We start from the raw sequence: 24,154 nt of genomic DNA, 5'->3' as shown, positions 1-24,154 counted from the left end.
TTATAAAAACCTACAATTTTAAACTGTACAAAAAGTTAAGCTGAAATAGCGTTTCTTAGTCAATTCTCGCCGCGAGGAAATCTAATTTAGCGAGCTGAACTGAACTTCTTTTTACAAGGATGCACACTCTCTCACACACACACACGCACGCACGCACGCACGCTCACACACACACACAAACACACAAACACACACACACACACACACACACACACACACACACACACTCACACACACACACACACACAATGAAAGAGGAGAAGTGGGGGAAGCGAAGGTCGAACTGACCTAACTCACACAAGGGGAACGCCGGACACAGTCACAGCCATTGGGCCTTTCAGTCGCGATGCAGTTTTTGTTAGACGAGCCAGGGCCTGAATGCATAGCCCCTCCATACTTTTAGGATTTCATAGCGCTGTGGAGCGCATAGCTATGAAACGCACTATAGAACTCAGCGGTCCGCATGCAGGAGGTCAAATAGTGCCTGCCATAGCTAAGAGCGGCTCTATTTTTAACACGTAGATAGTGGAAGGGATTCCCCGTCATCCTGTGTCTCTGCGCATGCGTCAAGCTTTGTGATGCTTCGCGGCGGGTCAGTTTTACACCATTTGCCGCAGACAGTTTGGAAAGCCCGTCTCCTGATAAAACTTGGCTTTCGTGGTTTGGAAACTATATCCATTCCGGTACCCTCGCCATAAAGGTATAAGTCACTCTCTTGCTGGTTCTGCATGCTGTGTTTGATGTTATAAATTCCCGTATTATTATTATTATTATTATCATTATTACTTATGTACCGCGATCAGTTCGCCACACACATCTTGAAAAGATCCGCACGCGTAAAAACTGACCCAAAGTCAAGATAACCCGCAGAACCGGCGGCAATGCACCCTTTCGATTCGGCAGTTCGAGTTGCTCTTACAGTTCATCCGTGATTGCAAGAATGTCCTGCCGACGAAAGCGGAATTTTCTGGACAGTTCCACGTCGTCGTAACGATTCAGTGGATGTAGGCGGTCAAGAAAGATCCGGTTGCTTCTCAAATTTCTTCTCATCCTGAATCGGCATGAAAGCAGCCGCCATTTTAAACGCTCCAATAGCCGGTTCCATAACTCTTATTGGAAGGAGGGGCCTGCTATAACTTTCTGGATGGCATAAGGCTCTATGCGCGGTCCATGCATTAGAAATAAGAGACTTTATGGAGTCCACAGACTTTATTGCAGTGACATCATCAATTTAGGCTCCTATGGAGGGGCAATGCATTCCGGTCCTGCAGCGTGTTTTGCATCTCACAAAATAGACATTACTAGTTGTTCCTTATTTGTCAAATGTCCGCTTAGCTCAGTGGTTAGCGCTGCGATGCGGTTCCTGAAGTCGCTTGTTCGAGCCCCGTCAATGCTATCATTTTTTATGAATCATGCGCGCTTTCTCTGTTCGGTTTATAAAATATGCTTTTGGGGGTGCACGTTTTGTGCTAAACATACAGGCAGTGCTCATTGATATAAATAGATCGCCCTTCAAGACTCAAATACTATAACATTTTAATGTCTTAATAAAAACAAGAATAAATGTTTTGTAGTGTCAGGCGGTTTAAAAAAATATAATTCACAAAAGTTCTGAATTGTACTAAAAACATATAAAGACTTTCTGAGAAATCACTCACTGAAACAGACGCAGCACGCACGCGTGCTTACACACACCCACACACACGAACACACACACACACACACACACACACACGACACACATACACACACACGGCACCACTGTATATACAGTAATACCGTCGTTTCAAATACTTTGCAACACATGTAACCCAAACAAAACATGTGTCTGTACCTCTTTTTAAAAAAAAATTAAACACAGCTTCGGCCCTTGATGATTTTAATCAACCAAATTTCTTGTGCAACAGTTTAAACTGGCTTCGCATGCGATTATTCACTGGCATAGTTAATACACTTTCAAGCTGTACATGCTAATTGTTTTTACTGTTGAGTTAAAGTACAGTATTAAACACAATTTCAAAGAAGTTTTATGAGGGACATTTTGCCTAATAAAGCCTCTTTTGATTGGATTACTCTCAACCCACTAGCTGTGAATGTGTTCAGGTATAAAACATACCTTGGTATTATGTCAATTCTTTTTGCATTTTAATCAGATATGATAAAAAAAAAATGTCAATCTAGATCAGGCTTAGACTCAGAAAGACTTGTATTTTGGCAACATTACTGATGAGCGACTCAGTGACGTAGCGAGAGATGCGGTTCGTAGACCTGTGTAACGAGATTCTGTCGAAGTAATTCGATGCTAACTCTGCAGACTTTTGTTTTGCCACAATTAAAACACATTAATTTTTGTTGTTAGCTGTTTGTTTCCATGTGGATGTGTTATGTGCAATTAAACGGGTACGGACACACGTTTTACACATGGGTTACATGAGTTGCAAAGTACGGTATTACTGTATATACAGTGGTACCTGTGTTGAAAGGCAAATACCATTTGGACCAGCCATGAGTGATGGAACATTGTACACGGGGTATCTTGACAGGCACGTTTGACTTGAGAAGAAATAATAATGAAAGTGACAACAAAAGGTGGTTTTTTTCAATCGAGGTGTCCGCAATCTGCATGGAAAAATATAGCTCTTCATTTATCTACAGCGCTTGATTTTTTCTCTTAGGCCAAAAAAAAAAAATTGTCTGTTTAGGGTAACCCGACCGACCCTATCGATTTGGCGCCGACCCAAAAACTTTTTTTTGATTTCAAAAAAAAAAAAAAAAAAAAAAAGAGGTACAAATGCTAAAAAGAGACATTTGGCGTTTCTTTCTCTCCCTTTCTCTCTGTTTTATTTATACGTTAGTTTTGAAACATGTATTCATCAAATATAAGAAGTGAATGTTCAGCCAACATAGCATTTACACACACACAAAAAAACACCAAAAAAAAAAATTTACCTACCTACCGACCCTACTTTTTTTGGTCATGTTACCCTAAACAGACAATTTTTTTTTTTTTGGCCTTACGTATTTTGTGTGTGTGTGTGTGTGTGTGTGTGTGTGTGTGTGTGTGTGTGTGTGTGTGTGTGTGTGTTTAAAGGCACAGTAAGCCTGCCGTAAACCATCACAGATACTGTCAGGCTTTTACACACAGTACAAACACCATTTCATTTAAACACTCACCGCTCGAGAACATTCTAGGTGCCCTCTGTAAAGAGCGAGCAATTTTCAAAGAATTTATTTTTGCGTGGTTTATCTTACCTCTGAGCCATCGTGAACCCGTGTAATCCAGTTTCCCTTTTTTCACAATTTAGCCGCCAGTTTGTCATTTCAATGCAAATCTCTGTAAGCTTATCTGCAATAGCACGTTATTGTGTACCTTTGAATCTGAAATGCAACATTGAAACGGCTGCGAACTAGAGCAGTGGCGGTTAACGGTTCAGAGGAACTGGCGCCAGGTAGCGACGTCTGCTACGAGAACCACGACCTTGCGTGACCCTGCTTCCGGGCAATTTTTTTTAAACTTTCAAAACTTCGTATTGTTCTGATCTTGTCTTGATGAAAAAAGATTTCTTTTATGATTTAAGAATGTTTGTGTAACAAGCTGTCCATTTATTATTTAGATTTCAAAAGTTAGGTCAGAAGCGCAAAAAAACACCGTTCGATTGTCTGACAGACAATCCGCAAAACTAATTCTTTGAAAATTGCTAGCTCTTTTCGTAGGGCACCTAGGATGTTCCCGTTCGGTGAGCGTTCAAATGGAAGAGTGTTTGTACTGTGTGTAAAAGCCTGACAGTATCTGTGATGGTTTACGGGAGGCTTACTGTGCCTTGAAGCACGCGGGCGTGATGTGTCTGTTTTAGTGATTTCTCAGAAAGTCTTGATGTTTTTAGTGCATTTCAGAACTTGTGTGAATTAGATTTGTTTTTCTTAAACCGCCCAGCACTTTTGACCCGTGATTTGTAAAAATGTAAAAATTGTTACAAATTACAAATCGCGGGGCGCGCCTCGCGATTTGTAACAATTTTTTACAAATCGCGGGGCGCGCCCCGTGATTTGTAACAATTTTTACAAATCACGTTTTTGCGCCCGATATTTTCTTGTCATCTCCAAAGTCAAGGGACAAAAACGAAATCCCTTGACTTTTGGGGTAGCGCGACTCTGTTAATTTTAAGATTTTTTTTTTCTTTTCATTACTAGGATGTCCCATCGTTGGGAAATTCCGGTCGCTTCCTCCCAGTGGAAAGCTAGCAGTGACAGAGTCGCACTACCCCAAAGGCAAGGGATCTATTAGTCCCGTTTCGCCGTTATCCCAATTCGCCCCCATCCCATTTTGGCGACATTTCTCAGGCCAAGTGTCATTTTACCACCATATCATGTACCATTAGCTCCACATCCCATTTTGGCGCAATCCCGTTTCGCCGTTAGCCCATTTCGCCCCCATCCCATTTTCGCGACATTTTACAGGCCAAGTGTCATGTTACCACCATGTCATGTACCATTAGCTCCACATCCCATTTTGGCGCAATCCCGTTTCGCCGTTATCCCATTTTGCCCCCATCCCATTTTCGCGACATTTCACAGGCCAAGTGTCATTTTACCACCGTGTCATACCACTAGCGCCACATTCCATTTTGTCGCCATGCCGTTTTGCCGTCATCCCATTTCGCCGCCATCCCTATTTCGCGACATTTTGGATTGTGGCAAAATTGGGATTTGGCGAAAACGGAATGTCTTCCTAGTTGAATAACGCAGTATAGTAGTATAGTGAGGCTTGGCAAGAAGAATAAATAAAAAATGGGATGGCGGCCAAATGGGATGGTGTCAAAATGGGATGTCGCGCAATTGTTATGACACGGTAGTAAAATGACGCTTGGCTTGTGAAATGTCGCGACAATGGGATGGGGGCGAAATGGAATGCGGTGAAACGGCATGGCGGCCAAATGGGATATGGTGTCAAAATGGGATGTCGCGCTATTGTTATGACATGTTAGTAAAATGACGTTTGGCTTGTGAAATGTCGCGAAAATGGGATGGGGCAAAAAATGGGACGGCGGCAAAATGGGATTGCACCAAAATGGGATGTGGAACTAAAACCACCCCGACCACTCAGCGTAGAGGCTCTAAACAAGAAAAATAATAATAATAAAAGGCATGCATTACTTTGTGGAATGCGATATTTTTACATTTTTACATTTTTACAAATCACGGTTTTAGGTTCGACGTGATTTGTAAAATATTTTTACATTTTTACAAATCACGGGTTAACAGCACTACAAGGCATTTATTCTTGTTTTTATAAGGACATTAAAATGTTATAGTATTTGAGTTTTGAATGGCGATCTATTTATATCAATGAGCACTGCCTACAAGTTTAACAAAATAACTTGCCCCCCAAAAAGCATATTTTATAAACTGAACAGGGAAAGCGCGCATGATTCATAAAAATACACTAAAAAATGATAGCATTGACCGGGCTCGAACCAGCGACTTCAGGAACTGCACCGCAGCGCTAACCACTGGGCTATGCGGATATCTGGATACATTTAAAAAAACCGATCACCACATATGCTTCAGAATCCAAACATAATGTGAGTATTCTTCTATGGATAATCACATTTTCTGTCGGATTAACGCGGTTGTCCGACAATGGTGCTAGAGGAGAGCAACACTGCAATCGGGCAACTCCCCGTGCAAAGACGAACAATCAATTGATTGGCATCTCCTTCGTGAAACCCGATTGTGTTGGATTTCTGTATTTCATTGGTTCAACCGCGGCAGTCGACCGTCTGTGTTTCTGTGTAGTTAACTGGCCTCTGGCCTCTCCTGGGAAGTCAGAAACACTGGAAGTAGAGGCCTCTTTTGGAAGTGGGAACTCCCGAAGTTAACTTTCCAACTGTTCACTATGCATGAACGCCGGAGTGGTGACTTCGAGAGTATTCGGTCAAGGTCGCGAAAATTGGGGGAATCCCAACTGGTACGCATGCGTTTATTAACCAGAAGAAACAAATCTCATCGCGAGTTCAAAAAGGCGAACGTTGAGCGCGCTGTAGTACTAACAGCGTTATTTTATTTTTTTGTTTAATGGTTAAACGAAAGGGTCGGTTCAAACCTGTGATGATTGTCTTGAAATCGAATGACTGCCTATGACAATGACTTTGTTGGCCTGAATGTCGGATCGAAATTCCGAATCCGTAACCACTGCACTATGTTACTCGTGTGGAAAAGATGTGTTATGAGTTATTCAGTCGTGATAGTTTGAAAGCTCTCCACCTTCGCCGAATGACTCAAGCACGTTTTTTTCGGTCAGTAACTGATCGAACTGTCGGTTTTGAGCCACTCTGTTTCAAGCATTTCACCTAAATTAAACAAGAATGTCACAGTTCGTGTCTATGGTGCAAGGTAGGCGACCGTCTCAGTGTAGCCAAGTTACGACAGTTGCTCGATTGACGCATTTTACGTCTTCGATATTGTGTCTGAGCTCATTTCCCAATGAGCTGCCTTTAAAACCGGAATGTCCTGCAATTGTAGTATGCGTTGAAGGTTTCTTTTGGATGGGTAAGGACCCTTAAGATGCGATATCGTCGTATAATGATGTCAAGTGAGAGACCCTGGAAATTAACCTTGAAAGTTGGAACTTCGGAAGCAAAATTGCCAGCTACTCGGTATGCACGAGCTAAATTGAACGCCGAAATAGTGGCTTCGAGAGTCCTGAGGTCAAGGTCGAGGAAATTGGGGGAATCCCAAATAGTGCGCATGCGTTTGTAAACGGTTGGCGACCAGAAGAAACAAATCTCATCGTGAGTTCGTAAATGGGCGAACGTTGATCGCGCTGTAGCTTTTACTATAGTTGTTGTTTTTGACTGGTTGAACGAAAGGGTCGGTTCAAAGCTGTGATGATTGTCTTGAAATTGAATGACTGTCTATGATAATGATTTTGTTGACCAGACTGTTGGGGAGAATACAAAAAAAAGTTGTATATGTGGTAGCGAAGTCGGTTATGTTAAACCTCTTTTTTTTAATGATTGTGTATCGGTAAAACTGTTTTGGACAAAAATAGTTTGGGTAGAGCGAAAGTTTGGGTTACTGGTAAATTTGAAAAGGCAGAACACCATTTTTTTGGAATCAAGATATAAGGTGTAGTGAAAAGAAGATAAGTTCAGCGACTTTCATATTAATTGGGAAAATGTTTGTCCCAAATTTTAGAAAAGATAAATTGTACTTGGGTGTTTGTAAATTATGTTTGTCCTCGTTAATTGTGAAGAGGATGTAATGTATGTTTATATAAAGTTAAAAGTCAAGATTGGATTTTTTTAGCCTACGTGCGTGTGTGCATGTGTGTTGGACATAGACATAGACATAGAACACTTTATTATCTCAATTACGAGAAACTCAGGTGTGAGAAACTCACAATAAACAACATAAAACGTAAGAACATAAATAAAATATCGAGGCGCAAATAGTCAGCTCATAATAGTGGTGCACACACACACACACAACCACATACACACACCGTCGAACACATACACACACACACACACACACACACGCGCGCACGCAAACAAACGAATGAAGGAACAGACGCACAATTATACCCGCACGCACGCACACACAGGCAGGCAGGCAGGCAGGCACTCGCACAAATACATACAAACACATACACACGCACGCACACACACACACACACACACACACACACCCCTCCCCACACACACACATGTGCGCGCGTGCACACAAACAAACGAATGAAGGAACAGACGCACAATTACACACGCACGCACACATAGGCAGGCAGGCACTCGCACAAATACATACAAACACATACACACGCACACACACACACACACACACGCACACACACACACACACACATACATACACACACATACACACACACACACTCTCTCACACAAACACATACGCACACAACGACGCCCATTTACCGCGTATAAGCCGTGATGAAAGAGTGGTGGCCAGTGACCCAGAACGAACAAAAGTCAAAGCTGGCAACTCAGGTTTGTGTTCAGGGAAGTTTGCACGAAATGCACGCACGAGATACGACTTTTCCTTCTATTTTCTTTTTTTGGGACTTTCATTTGCGTTAGCTCGGTTTGATATGAAAAACCGAAGAAAAGCCCTGCCATTTTGCACTGAGAAACTTTGGAAGTAGCGTGTTTACTCCTCGGTCTCGCTGTAGTACATTTACCCTCACTTACTTCCTCGTTTGCTTCCAAAGTAAGCTCTTTTACCGTCCAATGCATGCAAAAGTGAGGATGTACTTCCAAGGTCGCTCAAAACTTTGGAAGTAGTCGCAAACTACCCTCAGTTACTTCCTCGCTTTGCTTCGAAGTAAGCCCATAAGGCAAGTACTTCCAATGTCACTTAAAACTTTGGGAGTTGTCGCGAACTTCCTCCATAAGCATACAGGTCCTGATCAGTCAACTTGCTCCGCGTTATGAAATCTACACAGAGAAATAGAACTGGTCCAAAGCTTATGATTTTGACATAAGCTCATGCGCAGAGGTGATTGCATAAGCGTAAGGCAAGTGTGTCACCCTGCATAGCGCAAATGTGACAGGGCCTTTAGTGTGGCCACCTTCATAGCCAGTTTCTGGCTGGGACTATAGAACAGAATCATATATGTGGCCAAGGATTGGCCAATGTTTATGTGATGCAGGAACTACTCCTGTCTAATGTTAGTGAGAAGCAGGAGCCACTCATGTCTATTTCTATTGAGAACTCTTGTCGAATTTTAGTGAGAATTAGGAACTACAATATACACATGTCTAATGTTAGTGAGAAGCAGGAACTACTCCTTTCAAATGTTAGTGGTAGCTGCAGACCAGTGTTAGGTAGCGCAATTTGGTACGTCGGACTTAACTCCGTTACATACACCATTAGTGTGAATGGTGATGTTGAGTGGCTGCATGCTCTTACCTCTGATCTCTGATGATGAAGAAGAAAATGACGATGATGACGATGAGCAGGAGAAGGCCGAGGATAATCCCCACTGGAATCCACCATGGCTGCAACAACAACATCAAGGGCTCAAAACACTAACGCAAGCAGGTCTCCACAGCAACAAACAAAACACGCTCAAACAAGCAACAACAACATCAAGAGATCAAAACACTGATGCAAGCAGGTTTTAACAACAACAAGCAAAACACGCTCAAACAAGCAACAACAACATCAAGACATCAAAACACTGACGCAAGCAGGTCTTCACAGCAACAAACAAAACACACCCAAACAAGCCACAACAAATTAAGCAATCCAACACAACACAAGCATTCAAAAATCATCGACACAAGCGTGAAAAGGAACACCAGTTCAAATGTTTACTCACAAACTCCTCATCCTCTTCCTTGTAGTTATAGACGTCAAGGTCAAGGTCAGCTTCTTTCAAAGCTGTGCCTATTGTGTTGTTGGTGGGTGTCTTGAGGTCAAGGTCAGTGAAACCTTGAGGCGCTGTGCCGGGATGAGGGCTGACAGTATACATCAGTCGGGTCAGTTTCTCTCTGCACGCCACAGGGGTCACAGGTCAGTTCATCTACACGTTTGAACACAATATATGTGATCTGTTTTCTATGACACATTTCGCTAACACATGCCATTAAATTAATGCTTGCGAGCAAACACGTATTTTGCTATGCATCGTTTATCTCGGCTACAACTCAGGTGATCTGTTTAGAAGTTCTTTTGCAGTAAGAAGAAATGCTGGATAAAGAAAGCGCATTACTGATCTAAACTTAGCAAAAACTGTTTTTGTACCCCAACTAAAACATTCATTCCCGTGTCATTTCATTCAAATTTGATAAGCCATTAAAGGCCCTTCACTTGGCTATATGGTACACTTTTCGGATACAAGTTTTCTGTCATAGGTATCAAGTGACCGCCGCCGAAGTAAGAGTACCCCCAAAATCGACCTGAAAAAACCGTCAGGTACCAATTAAAAAATCGACCAAAATTCACAATAGTCTTAACTTGGCAACATTTACATACGAGGAGAAAGCCAAATCAATTATTTATCCAGAACAGGTTGCTTTGTTTTGGATATCTTGCGTATCTCATGTGTTCTGTCATTTCTACTGATACAGGTGTGGAGCGCATGAGCAGTAGAAAACGAGAGGCTTTTGCGTCCATTTTGAGGGGTACAATGACAAAAAGCGCTGTATTTCAGCAATGCTTAAATGAATTTCTTCGAAACTTTTAGGATTTCAAGTCTACATACAAGACGTACGTCCGGTAAAATTTCGCATCGTTACATGTATTTGTTGAGATGATATGCAATCTTCCGGAAAATGTTATAAAACGTTTCATAGGTTTGAAGGCTTACATTAAAAAAATGCATGACTTTGCACGCATACAGACAAATGAGTGTTACAAATATTGCCAAAGTTTCATTTAACCTTCGCCGGTCGTCGTGGGTCCGTGTGGACCCAGAAGGGTGTTTAGTTGCAAATATCTCTTAAACCAGTTGGAATTTTTAATGAGCTTTTTAGAACGCCTCAGACACCTAAAAAGCTCTTAATATGTCCTTAAATTTCAGCGAGAAGTAATTAAAAAAACAAAGGTCAAATTTTGACTACACACGTACATCGTGGGGCCGTGCGGACCCATGTTTCTCAAACTGAAGGAACTTGCATAAAAACTAGGGAGAGAAGTCACAAACCTTCAGGTATTGGCTCTAAACATCATTTTCTACGATCTGTTTAATTTTGGAGTTAATAAGCAAGTCGCGTGGAGCGAAATTAATACATAACAATGTGGGTCCACACGGCCCAACGACGTCCACAGAAGGGTATTCACGTTTTTCCTTTTTTGAGAAGCTTTCGTCCGCACGGTAATAATTAAATTAATAATTTAATTTAATTACTTCTCGCGGAAATTTAACTACGGCGTCTAAGGAAGGGGATGCATGTTTTTGCTTCTTTGGAAAGCATGGGTCTACGGAAGGGTATGCATATTTTTCCTTCTTTGAGAAGCATGGGTCCGCACGGCCGGCCCCACGATGTCTTCCGTGTGTAGTCGATAACCCGGTCGGGCGAAGGTTAAGGAAAATCACTAATTTACGTTTGCTAGTCCTGTAAACACGATCGAATTTAGTTGGAGGATTGCAGTGCGACAGCGATGTCCAGTCATCTGTGACCGCAGCATGTTTTGAGAGGCACTCGGCGTTAACTGCCCTCAATAGCAATCAGCCTGAACGTTCCATTTTTATATTTAGTCAAGTTTTGACTAAATATTTTAACATCGAGGGGGAATCGAAACGAGGGTCGTGGTGTATGTGCGTCTGTCTGTCTGTCTGTGTGTGTGTGTAGAGCGATTCAGACTAAACTACTGGACCGATCTTTATGAAATTTGACATGAGAGTTCCTGGGTATGAAATCCCCGAACGTTTTTTTCATTTTTTTGATAAATGTCTTTGATGACGTCATATCCGGCTTTTCGTGAAAGTTGAGGCGGCACTGTCACGCCCTCATTTTTCAACCAAATTGGTTGAAATTTTGGTCAAGTAATCTTCGACGAAGCCCGGGGTTCGGTATTGCATTTCAGCTTGGTGGCTTAAAAATTAATTTATGACTTTGGTCATTAAAAATCGGAAAATTGTAAAAAAAAATAAAAATTTATAAAACGATCCAAATTTACGTTTATCTTATTCTCCATCATTTGCTGATTCCAAAAACATATAAATATGTTATATTCGGATTAAAAACAAGCTCTGAAAATTAAATATATAAAAATTATTATTAAAATTTTTTTTTCGAAATCAATTTAAAAACACTTTCATCTTATTCCTTGTCGGTTCCTGATTCCAAAAACATATAGATATGATATGTTTGGATTAAAAACACGCTCAGAAAGTTAAAACAAAGAGAGGTATAGAAAAGCGTGCTATCCTTCTTAGCGCAACTACTACCCCGCTCTTCTTGTCAATTTCACTGCCTTTGCCATGAGCGGTGGACTGACGATGCTACGAGTATACGGTCTTGCTGAAAAAGGGCAGCTACTTGACTAAATATTGTATTTTCGCCTTACGCGACTTGTTATATTTAGTCAAGTTTTGACTAAATATTTTAACATCGAGGGGGAATCGAAACGAGGGTCGTGGTGTATGTGTGTGTGTGTGTGTGTCTGTGTGTGTGTGTAGAGCGATTCAGACTAAACTACTGGACCGATCTTTATGAAATTTGACATGAGAGTTCCTGGGTATGAAATCCCCATACGTTTTTTTCATTTTTTTGATAAATGTCTTTGATGACGTCATATCCGGCTTTTCGTGAAAGTTGAGGCGGCACTGTCACGCCCTCATTTTTCAACCAAATTGGTTGAAATTTTGGTCAAGTAATCTTCGACGAAGCCCGGACTTCGGTATTGCATTTCAGCTTGGTGGCTTAAAAATTAATTAATGACTTTGGTCATTAAAAATCTGAAAATTGTAAAAAAAAATAAAAATTTATAAAACGATCCAAATTTACGTTTATCTTATTCTCCATCATTTGCTGATTCCAAAAACATATAAATATGTTATATTCGGATTAAAAACAAGCTCTGAAAATTAAATATATAAAAATTATTATCAAAATTAAATTGTCCAAATCAATTTAAAAACACTTTCATCTTATTCCTTGTCGGTTCCTGATTCCAAAAACATATAGATATGATATGTTTGGATTAAAAACACGCTCAGAAAGTTAAAACAAAGAGAGGTACAGAAAAGCGTGCTATCCTTCTTAGCGCAACTACTACCCCGCTCTTCTTGTCAATTTCACCGCCTTTGCCATGAGCGGTGGACTGACGATGCTACGAGTATACGGTCTTGCTGAAAAATGGCATTGCGTTCAGTTTCATTCTGTGAGTTCGACAGCTACTTGACTAAATATTGTATTTTCGCCTTACGCGACTTGTTTTTTCTCATGTGTTTACATGGCTAGCAAATGTCCGTCAGTGGTCATACTCGAATGAAACTTTGGCAGTTGTTCTAACAACAATTTGTTTTATGCGTGCAAAGCCATGAATGTTTGAGATGTAACTTGACAATCCTATGACGGGTATAAAAACATGTTCCGGAAGAGTGCATAACATCTGAGTACAAACATGTAGTGATCCAAAATGTTATCCAGGGTAAGTCTCGTATGTAGACTTGAGATCCTGAAAGTTTCCAAGCAATCCAATTCGGCATTACTGAAACACAGCGCTTTTTGTCATGGTACCCCTCAAAATGGACGCAAAAGCCTCTCGTTTTCTACTGCTCATGCGCTCCACACCTGTATCAGTAGAAATGACAGAACACATGAGATACGAAGATAGCAAAACAAAACAACCTGTTCTGGATAGATAATTGATTGTACTCCTCGTATGTAAGTGTTGCCAAGTTAAGACTATTGTGAATTTTGGTCGATTTTTTAATTGGTACCTGACGTTTTTTTCAGGTCGATTTTGGGGGTACCCTTACTTCGGCGGCGGTCACGTAATACCTATGACAGAAATCTTGTATCCGAAAAGTGTGCCAAGTGAAGGGCCTTTAATGGCATATCAAGTTTGAATGAAATTACACGGGAATAAATGATTTAGTTGGGGTACAAAAATGGGTGCACTATTTTTTTTGCTCAGTTTATTTATCATACACTGCGCTACTAGAGTGGCCAGGAAATTAAATGCCATATTGAGGGCATTTCAGTACCCTGCTACAAGAATGAAGGAAATAGGTTCGTCATTCGAGAACGTCGAACGCTCTCTGTGCAGGAAGAAACGCTATGTTTATCCTAATTATACGTACAACGGATAACGCTCCTTAGTTTTCATTGACAGCAACCTACCCGTTGGGTCCTGTTTCGTTGGATACCAGGCCCTTGATAGACACCGTCAGGTTGCCTCCGACGTCTGAAAACAAGTGTACAGGTGTCAAGCCATACAAAGGATGCACCGGTGTGACGTGGTTGCACAGGCGAGATAAGGATGAACAGCTGAGATGAGGATAGACAGGTGTGATAACGAAAGAAAGGTGTGATGACAATAGACATGTGTGATGAGGTAAAACAGGTATGACGAGGATGGACTTGTATGATGTGAATGGACAGGTGCGATAACGATAGAAAGGTGTAATTAGATCTGGTGTGTAATAGGTAGATGCCAGGAGGCCAAACAGATGTAATCAATCAATCAATATCAATATGAGGCTTATATCGCGCGTATTCCGTGGGTACAGTTCTAAGCGCAGGGATTTATTTTATTTTTTCAATTTTTATTCAAGGCGCAGGGATTTATTTATGCCGTGTGAGATGGAATTTTTTTACACAATACATCACGCATTCACATCGGCCAGCAGATCGCAGCCATTTCGGCGCATATCCTACTTTTCACGGCCTATTATTCCAAGTCACACGGGTATTTTGGTGGACATTTTTATCTATGCCTATACAATTTTGCCAGGAAAGACCCTTTTGTCAATCGTGGGATCTTTAACGTGCACACCCCAATGTAGTGTACACGAAGGGACCTCGGTTTTTCGTCTCATCCGAAAGACTAGCACTTGAACCCACCACCTAGGTTAGGAAAGGGGGGAGAAAATAGCGGCCTGACCCAGGGTCGAACACGCAACCTCTCGATTCCGAGCGCAAGTGCGTTACCACTCGGCCACCCAGTCCCTAATGAGGTTGGACGTGTATGATGATTATTAATGTGATGAGGTTGAACAGGATCTAACAGGGAGCTGATGAGGTCCTACTGATCTATTAAGGTTCAACAGATCTGACATGCGAAGAAACACAGTAGGGAACACAGACTGATAGAGGCAAAGGTTGGACTCACTGGAGTTTTCTTTTCTCCAAGCCGTGGCGATGGCGTGCTCTATCTGCGTCATATTGGCAGGGTCAACAAGGCCCGTTACTCGCAACTGCCGCGTCTTCAGAGCCACGCATGCGCAGAGCGTGTAGGGAGAGCCCTGGAAGCCGTTGAGGAGGCTGAGTGTGGAAGGGGAGTCAGCAATGGTTAGGCTGGAGTCCGCTCCCCCCACACTGACCGTGTAGCTGACCACACTCACCGCCAGGTTGCTGGCAGGACACACAGACAGGTACAGTTGGACATGTCTCAGGATATTGTTATTAAGAATTCGCTGAAGACACAAACACTGAGTGCTACTGTGCTGACATACACATTCGGTGCTGTATCGACATGTTAGTGAATGTGAATGCAGAAACATAGTGGTGTCCTGCACACTATCGGCTATAATGATGGACTGTTGTTGTTACAGACACTAATTAAAAGTGATTCTGTTTGACCTGTTCAAAACATTTCGTGACAAACTCAGTTGATGATAATTAAACGAGGTCACAGCAGGCAGGACGCAATGAGAACACGTGTACACGATTTACAGGAGGGGGTAAGGCAGAGAGAGGTTGCTTACCTTCTGTCTGAGTAGAAAATCGGGTCGACATCTGCGACAGACACAGCCACGTCTGACTCGGGGATCTGGGCTATAAGAGAGATTCAGACAACAGTCACAATGACCATGAAAGTGGCTTTACTCAGGACCAAAACGTACATCTAACCATGTTCAACAAGATGCGTTGCAATATAACAGTATACTTCAACAGAAAGTACACTTATGTATTTGTGCGCTTGTGTGTGAAAGACAAAGAGACAGAGAGACAGACAGACAAACAAACAATTCTACATGAACTGGTAAGCAATACCTTCCACAAATATGTATCCTTATGCTTGGTGTCTATGGAAAGGAGCTTGTATCATTGTGCCTAAATCGATCCCTATTTATGATCATGCGATAGAGCTGACATCATATGGCACGATACTGTCTAAAAGGTGGTAGATGATGATGGCTGGGAGCCGACAGTTTCCTCCAGAACGAAATCAACCGTGTCTTTCTACTTTCGTGTCTGCTCTCCTGCTGCCCCGTGGTGGCTGGGATGGAAATTCCACCAACAACCTGTTTGCTACAGTTTCTCTCTTCTGTGTGGCTTTTCGGTCTTTTTGAGATTGGCTGCTATATCACGGTGCTGTGGTGTAAGTTTCTGCGATGTTTGCGTTTCACTCCAAGGTACAGTAACCGCACTCTGTATTTCCTGGGCTCCTTGTGTGCCGAAAATGCTAGACGTATTTTGCCTAGTGTTTGTGTTCATGTGGATCTCCTGCTGTCTGCGTTCCTGCCAATTGACCTCAGACCTGTGTGTGCTTAGGTGTGATTGGCTTCCCTCTGTGACACTGACCAGCCACCTACCTGTGTTGGTGAGGACCCAGGCCTGCTTGATGTACGTGCTCATCAGCTCTGTGTCGTTCCCACTCAGCGCCCCATCCAAAGTCACTGTGTACTGCTGTCTCATTGGCTGCCTCACCAGCACCACGCCTCTGTCTCGGGCCACGCCATTGGCTGTTTGGGTGTCAGGCGAGGTGAAGGTGGCGCTGGCGTCTTTTGGCCTCAGGAAAGTGCGCGTGACAGGCTCTCTGCACACGTGACGCACGTGTCATTAATATATTGGTATAAATGACACACAGGCAATATATTGATGACAGGCATGCAAGATGTGAGTGACCGAAGTTAGAGTATATCTCATAAGGATGCTTCAAAGTTTGCATCAGGCATATGTGAGATCCCGATGACGAATGTACACTATGTTCATAACGAACGTAAAAGATGTAGATTACGACCATACACAGTGTTGATCTCAGACTCTGTAAAATGAGTGACGGAGATGTAAATGAGTGAGATGTAGGGGAAGGGCTCCTAATATGGACCGGCTCCTAATATGGTCCTTTTCTGACAAACTAATGACCCTAGAGCCGGCGCTCAAAAGAATTTCATTCGCTGTATTCACCCTCTCTGGATAACTTGCACATGTCAAAACAGTTGCAGAAACACAAACCTCAAAACTGTTTGGCTTTTTCTTTTTTCGACTTTTGGCAGCGTTCACTCTAAATGTGTCGCCTAAAAGGGACTCGTTTCAGTCCACGGGCGCAGTGGCGTGGTGGCAAGACGTCGGCCTCCTAATCGGGAGGTCGTGAGTTCGAATCCCGGTCGCTGCCGCCTGGTGGGTTAAGAGTAGATATTTTTCCGATTTCCCAGGTCAACTTATGTGCAGACCTGCTAGTGACTTAACCCCCTTCGTGTGTACACGCAAGCACAAGACCAAGTGCGCACGGAAAAGATCCTGTAATTCATGTCAGAGTCCGGTGGGTTATAGAAACACAAAAATACCCAGCATGCCTCCCCCGAAATCGGCGTATGCTGCCTGAATGGCGGGGTAAAAACGGTCATTCACGTAAAAATCCACTCGTGCTAAAAACATGAGTGAACGTGGGAGTCTAAGCCCATGAAAGAAGAAGAAGAAGAAGTCCACAGCCAAAGCTGTCATCACACAAAAATTGCTATATATATGACAGCTAAGACCGTATTTGTTACATTTTAGCAGTGTTGACCCCGAGTTTCTACTGCAAACAAAAATAATAGCAAAATCCCAAAGTATGTATGTGTCCCCTAATATGGACCACCTTCAACAAATCAAAGAAAATAAAAGCTAAAGGCTATTTTCATTAATTCATTAATTAAGAAGCTTGCTAAAATAACCTTTTTTTTCTGTATTATATTTTTGCTGAATGTCTATCAAAGCTAATTCACTCTAATTAGGCCTAACGGTTAACCTAAGAGAGAAGGACTACCAAACACAAAATGAAACTTCTTTGCAAAAACCCAAGCATGAAAATTGAAACAAAAAGTGGTCCATATTAGGAGCCCTTCCCCTAGGTTTATGACGTACCCGATTCATATGACTGGTGCAAAGTGTGGTTCGGATTCCAACAGACACAAAAGGATATCCTGTCTACAGAAGTCTTTTTTTCCGCCTAAATTGTACAGGCTGGTGAAAGTCAGTTGACAATGACTCCACATTGAGAAAAAAGTTTCAATATTAGAGCGAGTTGATGTCTTGAAGACAGTTTAGTGTTTGAATATGAGAGAGAGGTGATGTCTTGAAGACAGTTTAGTGTTTCAATATGAGAGAGAGGTGATGTCTTGAAGACAGTTTAGTGTTTCAATATGAGAGAGAGGTGATGTCTTGAAGACAGTTTAGTGTTTCAATATGAGAGAGAGGTGATGTCTTGAAGACAGTTTACTGTTTCAATATGAGAGAGAGGTGATGGCTTGAAGAGATTGTAGTGTTTCAATATGAGAGAGAGGTGATGTCTTGAAGACAGTTTAGTGTTTCAATATGAGAGAGAGGTGATGGCTTGAAGACAGTGTAGTGCACTCACCCTGACTGATCAAGGAAGGAATCCCGCTCAGCGACCAGGGCTGACGTTCCATAACCTAAATAAACACAACAAATGACAGTCTCATCGTTTACATCAGTATGTCGGTTGCCAGAATTCGTTCTGTGTTTTTCTCAAGTTCAAGGTCAGTAGCTAAAACAATGCGGCCTCGCATTCATCTATGTCTTTCTCTCTTTCTCTCTTTGTGTCTCTGTCTCTCAATTTTTCTCTGTTTTTGTCTCCGTCTCTTGAATATTTCGTTAATCACAAGAGAGATTCACCATTGTGACATGTTTTGCAATTTAACTTCTTCAAGCCAAAATTCTTTGCCAAACTATTTACACGATAAGAACATGACAGATTTTGCCTTACCGTCACTCAGCAAGTCATCACCCAGCGCTTGCGCGTCTGACCACGCCAGTGACCCGGATACATTCACGTAATACAAAGGAGTCGCGGTGCATGCACAAGCAGGGACTTGAGCAGACAGGAACTGCGCATCAGTTGGACCAGGGTACATTTTGGGATCAAGATTGTTTCCGTTGACAGTGACAAAGTAGTCCAGGTTGGATATTAGTTGTCTGAAAAGAAAGTAAACAAGTCGCGTAAGGCGAAAATACAATATTTAGTCAAGTAGCTGTCGAACTCACAGAATGAAACTGAACGCAATGCCATTTTTCAGCAAGACCGTATACTCGTAGCATCGTCAGTCCACCGCTCATGGCAAAGGCAGTGAAATTGACAAGAAGAGCGGGGTAGTAGTTGCGCCAAGAAGGATAGCACGCTTTTCTGTACCTCTCTTTGTTTTAACTTTCTGAGCGTGTTTTTAATCCAAACATATCATATCTATATGTTTTTGGAATCAGGAACCGACAAGGAATAAGATGAAAGTGTTTTTAAATTGATTTGGACAATTTAATTTTGATAATAATTTTTATATATTTAATTTTCAGAGCTTGTTTTTAATCCGAATATAACATATTTATATGTTTTTGGAATCAGCAAATGATGGAGAATAAGATAAACGTAAATTTGGATCGTTTTATAAATTTTTATTTTTTTTTACAATTTTCAGATTTTTAATGACCAAAGTCATTAATTAATTTTTAAGCCACCAAGCTGAAATGCAATACCGAAGTCCGGGCTTCGTCGAAGATTACTTGACCAAAATTTCAACCAATTTGGTTGAAAAATGAGGGCGTGACAGTGCCGCCTCAACTTTCACGAAAAGCCGGATATGACGTCATCAAAGACATTTATCAAAAAAATGAAAAAAACGTTCGGGGATTTCATACCCAGGAACTCTCATGTCAAATTTCATAAAGATCGGTCCAGTAGTTTAGTCTGAATCGCTCTACACACACACACACACACACAGACACACACACACACACACGCACATACACCACGACCCTCGTTTCGATTCCCCCTCGATGTTAAAATATTTAGTCAAAACTTGACTAAATATAAAAAGAGTGTGTCCAGTTACGGCGCTGGTGCGTGCTGAAGCTGTGCGTAAAAAGAAGGAAGCTTTTTAATCATTCTCTGACTTGACTTTACAGCAACAAATCAAACAATTACTGCTTTTCAGTGGTTTTCCCAAAGGACAGCTCCGGGCTGGTTGCTGATATAAAAGATTGAAAGCCGTAGCAATAATCTTTCACTCGAGAAAAAGGGTACGCTGTGCAAACAAATTGTGACGTCGGTAATATGACAGCGAAAGCTTATCCTTCAAAAAGAAATGAATCAAGAAAGTTTAAAGGTGATAGGGTGTTCAATCCGAATCAATACTGACAAGACAAGAGAATGAGAGATCAAGAAACAGGAAAATCTCACCCGTCCGTTTTGTAGTAGAGTTCCGGCTTGGTGTAGCTGACCTTGACCTCACAGCGAGGAGATCTAGAGTTGCACTCTGCCCTCTTGTCTGGACACAGGAGATTGGATGATTAGTGAACTCATTTTACAAACACACAGAGAGAGAGACATATATAGTGTACATTTTTTTTTTTTTTCATTCTCTTTTTGCTTGTCCCGACGCTTGTTCCTTCTCCCAGTATGCTACCACGCCGCCCCGTCCCAGCACTCACTGTAACATCCACCCCTGAACTTCGTTCTGCCGCCAGACTTTGTCGAATCAGTGAGCCCCCAGTGTTGGTCAGAGGCACCCTCACTAATTCTACAGACACTCCAGGGAAGGATGTCAGGCCGCTGCGGCAGGCTACCCTCGGAAGATGACACTGCACTGCTGCTCAGTCACTTCGACGGTGTTCAGTATTGGTCCTGTTCCTGGCAAGGGACACAGGCACCGCTACCTACTAAGCCCTCTACTTACGACACTGACTGTTAAGTCGCGGAGCCAGACTGAGTGAGCGTCTCCTCAGAGAGCAGACCGCCACTGCGTCCTTCCGTCGACCCCCCGGAGCATCCCAGACCGGCAGCAGAGTATTCAGGGATGGCTGGAACAGGAACACTGGAACCAAGGTCACCATGAGAGCCCTGAGCAGGAAGGGTCACAAGAATCGAGACAAGTTTCTTTTATTTTTGCGCTTTCAATCGCATTCGTGAAGTGAATGACACTCGGCTGTGTGATCCCAGCCTTCCCATTGGAACTTTAGCACTTCCACTCTGGGTAGGAGCCGACCGAAGCTCGAAAAACCCACCCACCCCTTATGGGATTCGAACCACGATCTCCCGGCCCGTAGTCCGACGCGCTAACCACTGCGCCACGGGGGCCGGTATATATAGTGTACATACATACAGACACAGGGGGATACTAGCGAGACAGAGACAGAATCAAACACTTAAAGAATCTTACCCATGACATAGTTTTGCCAGACTTTCTGAAGATTGTCTAGCAAAGACTTTCCATCGCTGTCGGCCATCTTGATCTTGTATCCGAGGAAGAGGGAGTAGTGGAGGTCAAAGGGCATGGCAGTGTTTCCCGAGTAGAGTGTGTAAGGGAGAGAATGTTGCTGGAACCTGTCACTCACTGTCTGCATGGAGGGGCCGGGGGTGGTGCCCTGGGTCTCCTCCTCCCCGTCACGTGTCACGAAGTAATAAAAACGAGAAAGGCGAGTTCTGTGGACAAAAGTCCTCCTCCTCATCATCATCATCATCCGCATTCTCATCCTCATCATCCTCCTCCTCATCATCATCATCATCATTGCTTCGGAAATGAACAGAGAGAACAAGGCAGGCAAACAGACGGACAGACGAGCCGAGAATGAAAGAGAGACACAGACAAGGTGGACATTGCCCGGCAATCTAGAGTGATGTCACACAGTGACGGCTGACAGGCAGGATACTCACCCATACTTTCCCACGTAAGGTTTCTGCACCATCATAGAAATGTCATAGCCGCACTGGCATTCTGGGGAGAAACAACAGTTGTTAACAAGTCACTTATCCCTATATCACACAAACAATTACATTAATATGCATGTCCACTGAGTATCACTCTGTCACAAGTATCTGATTGGTTTGCAATGATTATGATTACTATATAGACTGACGAGGAAAAAAGGGGAGACGGTACCCCTGAGTTAAATGTGGTGGGTCTAATGCACATTAAAACGCTTTACTTACGTTAGCGTTAGAGTCAGATGTTATTAACATTTGAGGCAGTCCAGTAAAGAAACTCGATCTGTCTGTTGTCTGTCTCTCTTTGTCTTTCTCTCTTTCTCACCTAGGTTTGCGTCAGCCCACGAGTCAATGATGGCAGCCTTGATGGCATCACGATGGTCCTCGGTGACGGGGCCTATGACGTCAACACTGTAGGCGTGGTCCAATCGTTTGAGGAGCTCCAGGGGTCCTGTGTAGACGCGATTCCCCACTGTAGCAAACGGCTCTGAGCCCTGAAGGCGTGTGTCCACATTGTTGTAGATTGAATCTCTCGTAGCAACTGACCATTTGGGAATCTCGCCGTTTAAGGACACGTAGACAAATTTGAACCTTTGCACTATGGTCCTGAAGTGAAAGAGTTATTGATGTTCGTAACAGGCATCATCACGCAGACTTAAAATGGAAGACATCAGTCATCAGTCAATCATGCAATCATGAATAAATAAATAGATAAATATAATAAACAAGAGGCGAAGCCTTCAAGGCTCCCGTAAGAAATCGACAAACAGTAACACAAACTCATTCACTCCGTCACACATACACACACACAGTAAGCATAGGTGACACGGTGCAAGAGTGGGAGACACTAGATCTAGATCTGTCTGTCTGTAGCCTACTTACGGGGACACGACTGCCAGATCGACATTGCGCTTTCGACAGCGCTTCCTCGCGCACACACTGGAAACACGCTGTGCAGATCAACCTGTAGGAAATCTCCTTTGGTATCTTCTTTATTTATTTTTCTGGAGCTACGAAACCGAACAATGTGAAATCGTCTTCCCCGAATCGGCGAACTGCAGCTGGGTGACAACTGTATCTATACCACAATCCTTCACGCGATCTGACTTAACCTTGACCCCTGACCTGGTCTACATACCACACACGACACAAACCAGTCACCTGTTTTTACCCCCCCAAAACCCCCCACCACCCGTTTTCTTTGGATACACACTTTAACTACATACGTGCCGACGAAATGTTGATCATTGCTTCAATACTTTGAAGCTGTTGCTTGGATAATAACCAGGTAAAATTAGTATTTCGGTGTTCAGTCAAATGTTAAAGTTTCTATCATACACACATACACATGCACAGACAGACAAAAGTTAGCATCGCATACGTAAGCCAAAAATACAGTAAATGAATGAATGAATGAATACAATTTAAAAAAAAATCGAAATCACATTTATGTAAACGTGACGTGGATAGAGCAATGAGTAAAACAGAAGCCTTTGGCCTTTTTGGGGGACATTTCCATCACAAATGAAAAGAAAGGAAAAAAACAGAGAACAAGAGGCTCCCGTAAGAAATCGACAAACAGTAACACAAACTCAATCACTCCGTCACACATACACACACCCAGTAAGCAAAATTAGGTGACACGGTGCAAGAGTGGGAGACGCTATATCTGTCTGTAGCCTTACGGGGACACGACTGCCAGATCGACACTGCGCTTTCGACAGCGCTTCCTCGCGCAGACACTGAAAACACGCTGTGCAGATCAACCTGTAGGAAATCTCCTTTGGTATCTTCTTTATCTATTTTTCTGGAGCCGCTACGAAACCGAACAATGTGAAATCGTCTTCCCCGAATCGGCGAATCGTTGAATGCAGCTCGTTTAGAACTGAAAAGTGAATCTATACCACAATCCTTCACGCGATCTGACCTAACCTTGACCCCTGACCTGGTCTACATACCACACGCAACACAAACCAGTCACCTGTTTTCCCCCCACCACCCGTTTTTTTTTTTTATACACACTTTAACTACATACGTGCCGACGAAATGTTGATCATTGCTTCAATACTTTGAAGCTGTTGCTTGGATAATAACCCGGTAAAATTAGTATTTCGGTGTTCAGTCAAATGTTAAAGTTTCTATCACACACGCACGCACGCACGCACGCACGCACGCACGCACAGACAGACAAAAGTTAGCATCGCATAGGCTACACTTACGTGAGCCAAAAATGACAAACAGACGAAGCCAGATACAGAAACACAGTCAGGCATGCTGACAGAAAGGCAAGTGAAACAAGGAAAATCAGGAACATGAAAATGATGCGAAGGCGCAGATTACCCTCGAGGGTCCACGAAAGATGTCTTTTCCACGCGCTTCGTCCCACTGCAGCAGTCGTCATCTGCAGCACACAAGGCAGGACTGTTTAGAACTTTTGTAATGACAACAACAGTATCACCAATCCATAATATTACCAATCCATAATATTAGATTGGAGAGAAAGTAATATATGTGCATTGATGAAACTTAAAGACGTACA

The 24,154-nt window shown here is 42.6% G+C and overlaps 1 protein-coding gene across 1 annotated transcript in view; it reads right to left on the bottom strand.

Moving 5' to 3' along the window:
• The window catches only part of LOC138966252 (fibrillin-1-like), an 87,421-nt gene that overhangs the window by 13,413 nt on the left and 49,854 nt on the right, over nucleotides 1-24,154 (bottom strand). The window contains exons 8-20 of the mRNA XM_070338391.1: nucleotides 23,956-24,016; nucleotides 21,941-22,221; nucleotides 21,565-21,625; nucleotides 21,071-21,333; nucleotides 20,092-20,179; nucleotides 18,628-18,836; nucleotides 18,259-18,313; nucleotides 16,232-16,455; nucleotides 15,401-15,470; nucleotides 14,806-15,047; nucleotides 13,815-13,878; nucleotides 9,341-9,512; nucleotides 8,929-9,017 (exon numbers count right to left, since the gene is read on the bottom strand). Of these exons, the coding sequence (XP_070194492.1) occupies nucleotides 8,929-9,017; nucleotides 9,341-9,512; nucleotides 13,815-13,878; nucleotides 14,806-15,047; nucleotides 15,401-15,470; nucleotides 16,232-16,455; nucleotides 18,259-18,313; nucleotides 18,628-18,836; nucleotides 20,092-20,179; nucleotides 21,071-21,333; nucleotides 21,565-21,625; nucleotides 21,941-22,221; nucleotides 23,956-24,016 (1,879 nt within the window). The remainder of the gene's footprint in view (nucleotides 1-8,928; nucleotides 9,018-9,340; nucleotides 9,513-13,814; nucleotides 13,879-14,805; nucleotides 15,048-15,400; nucleotides 15,471-16,231; nucleotides 16,456-18,258; nucleotides 18,314-18,627; nucleotides 18,837-20,091; nucleotides 20,180-21,070; nucleotides 21,334-21,564; nucleotides 21,626-21,940; nucleotides 22,222-23,955; nucleotides 24,017-24,154) is intronic.

This window comes from Littorina saxatilis, linkage group LG5 (assembly GCF_037325665.1).
Source record: "Littorina saxatilis isolate snail1 linkage group LG5, US_GU_Lsax_2.0, whole genome shotgun sequence".
Lineage (NCBI taxonomy): Eukaryota > Metazoa > Mollusca > Gastropoda > Littorinimorpha > Littorinidae > Littorina > Littorina saxatilis.
Note: the sequence above shows the minus strand (reverse complement) of the source record. Positions and strands in the feature narration are given on the sequence as shown.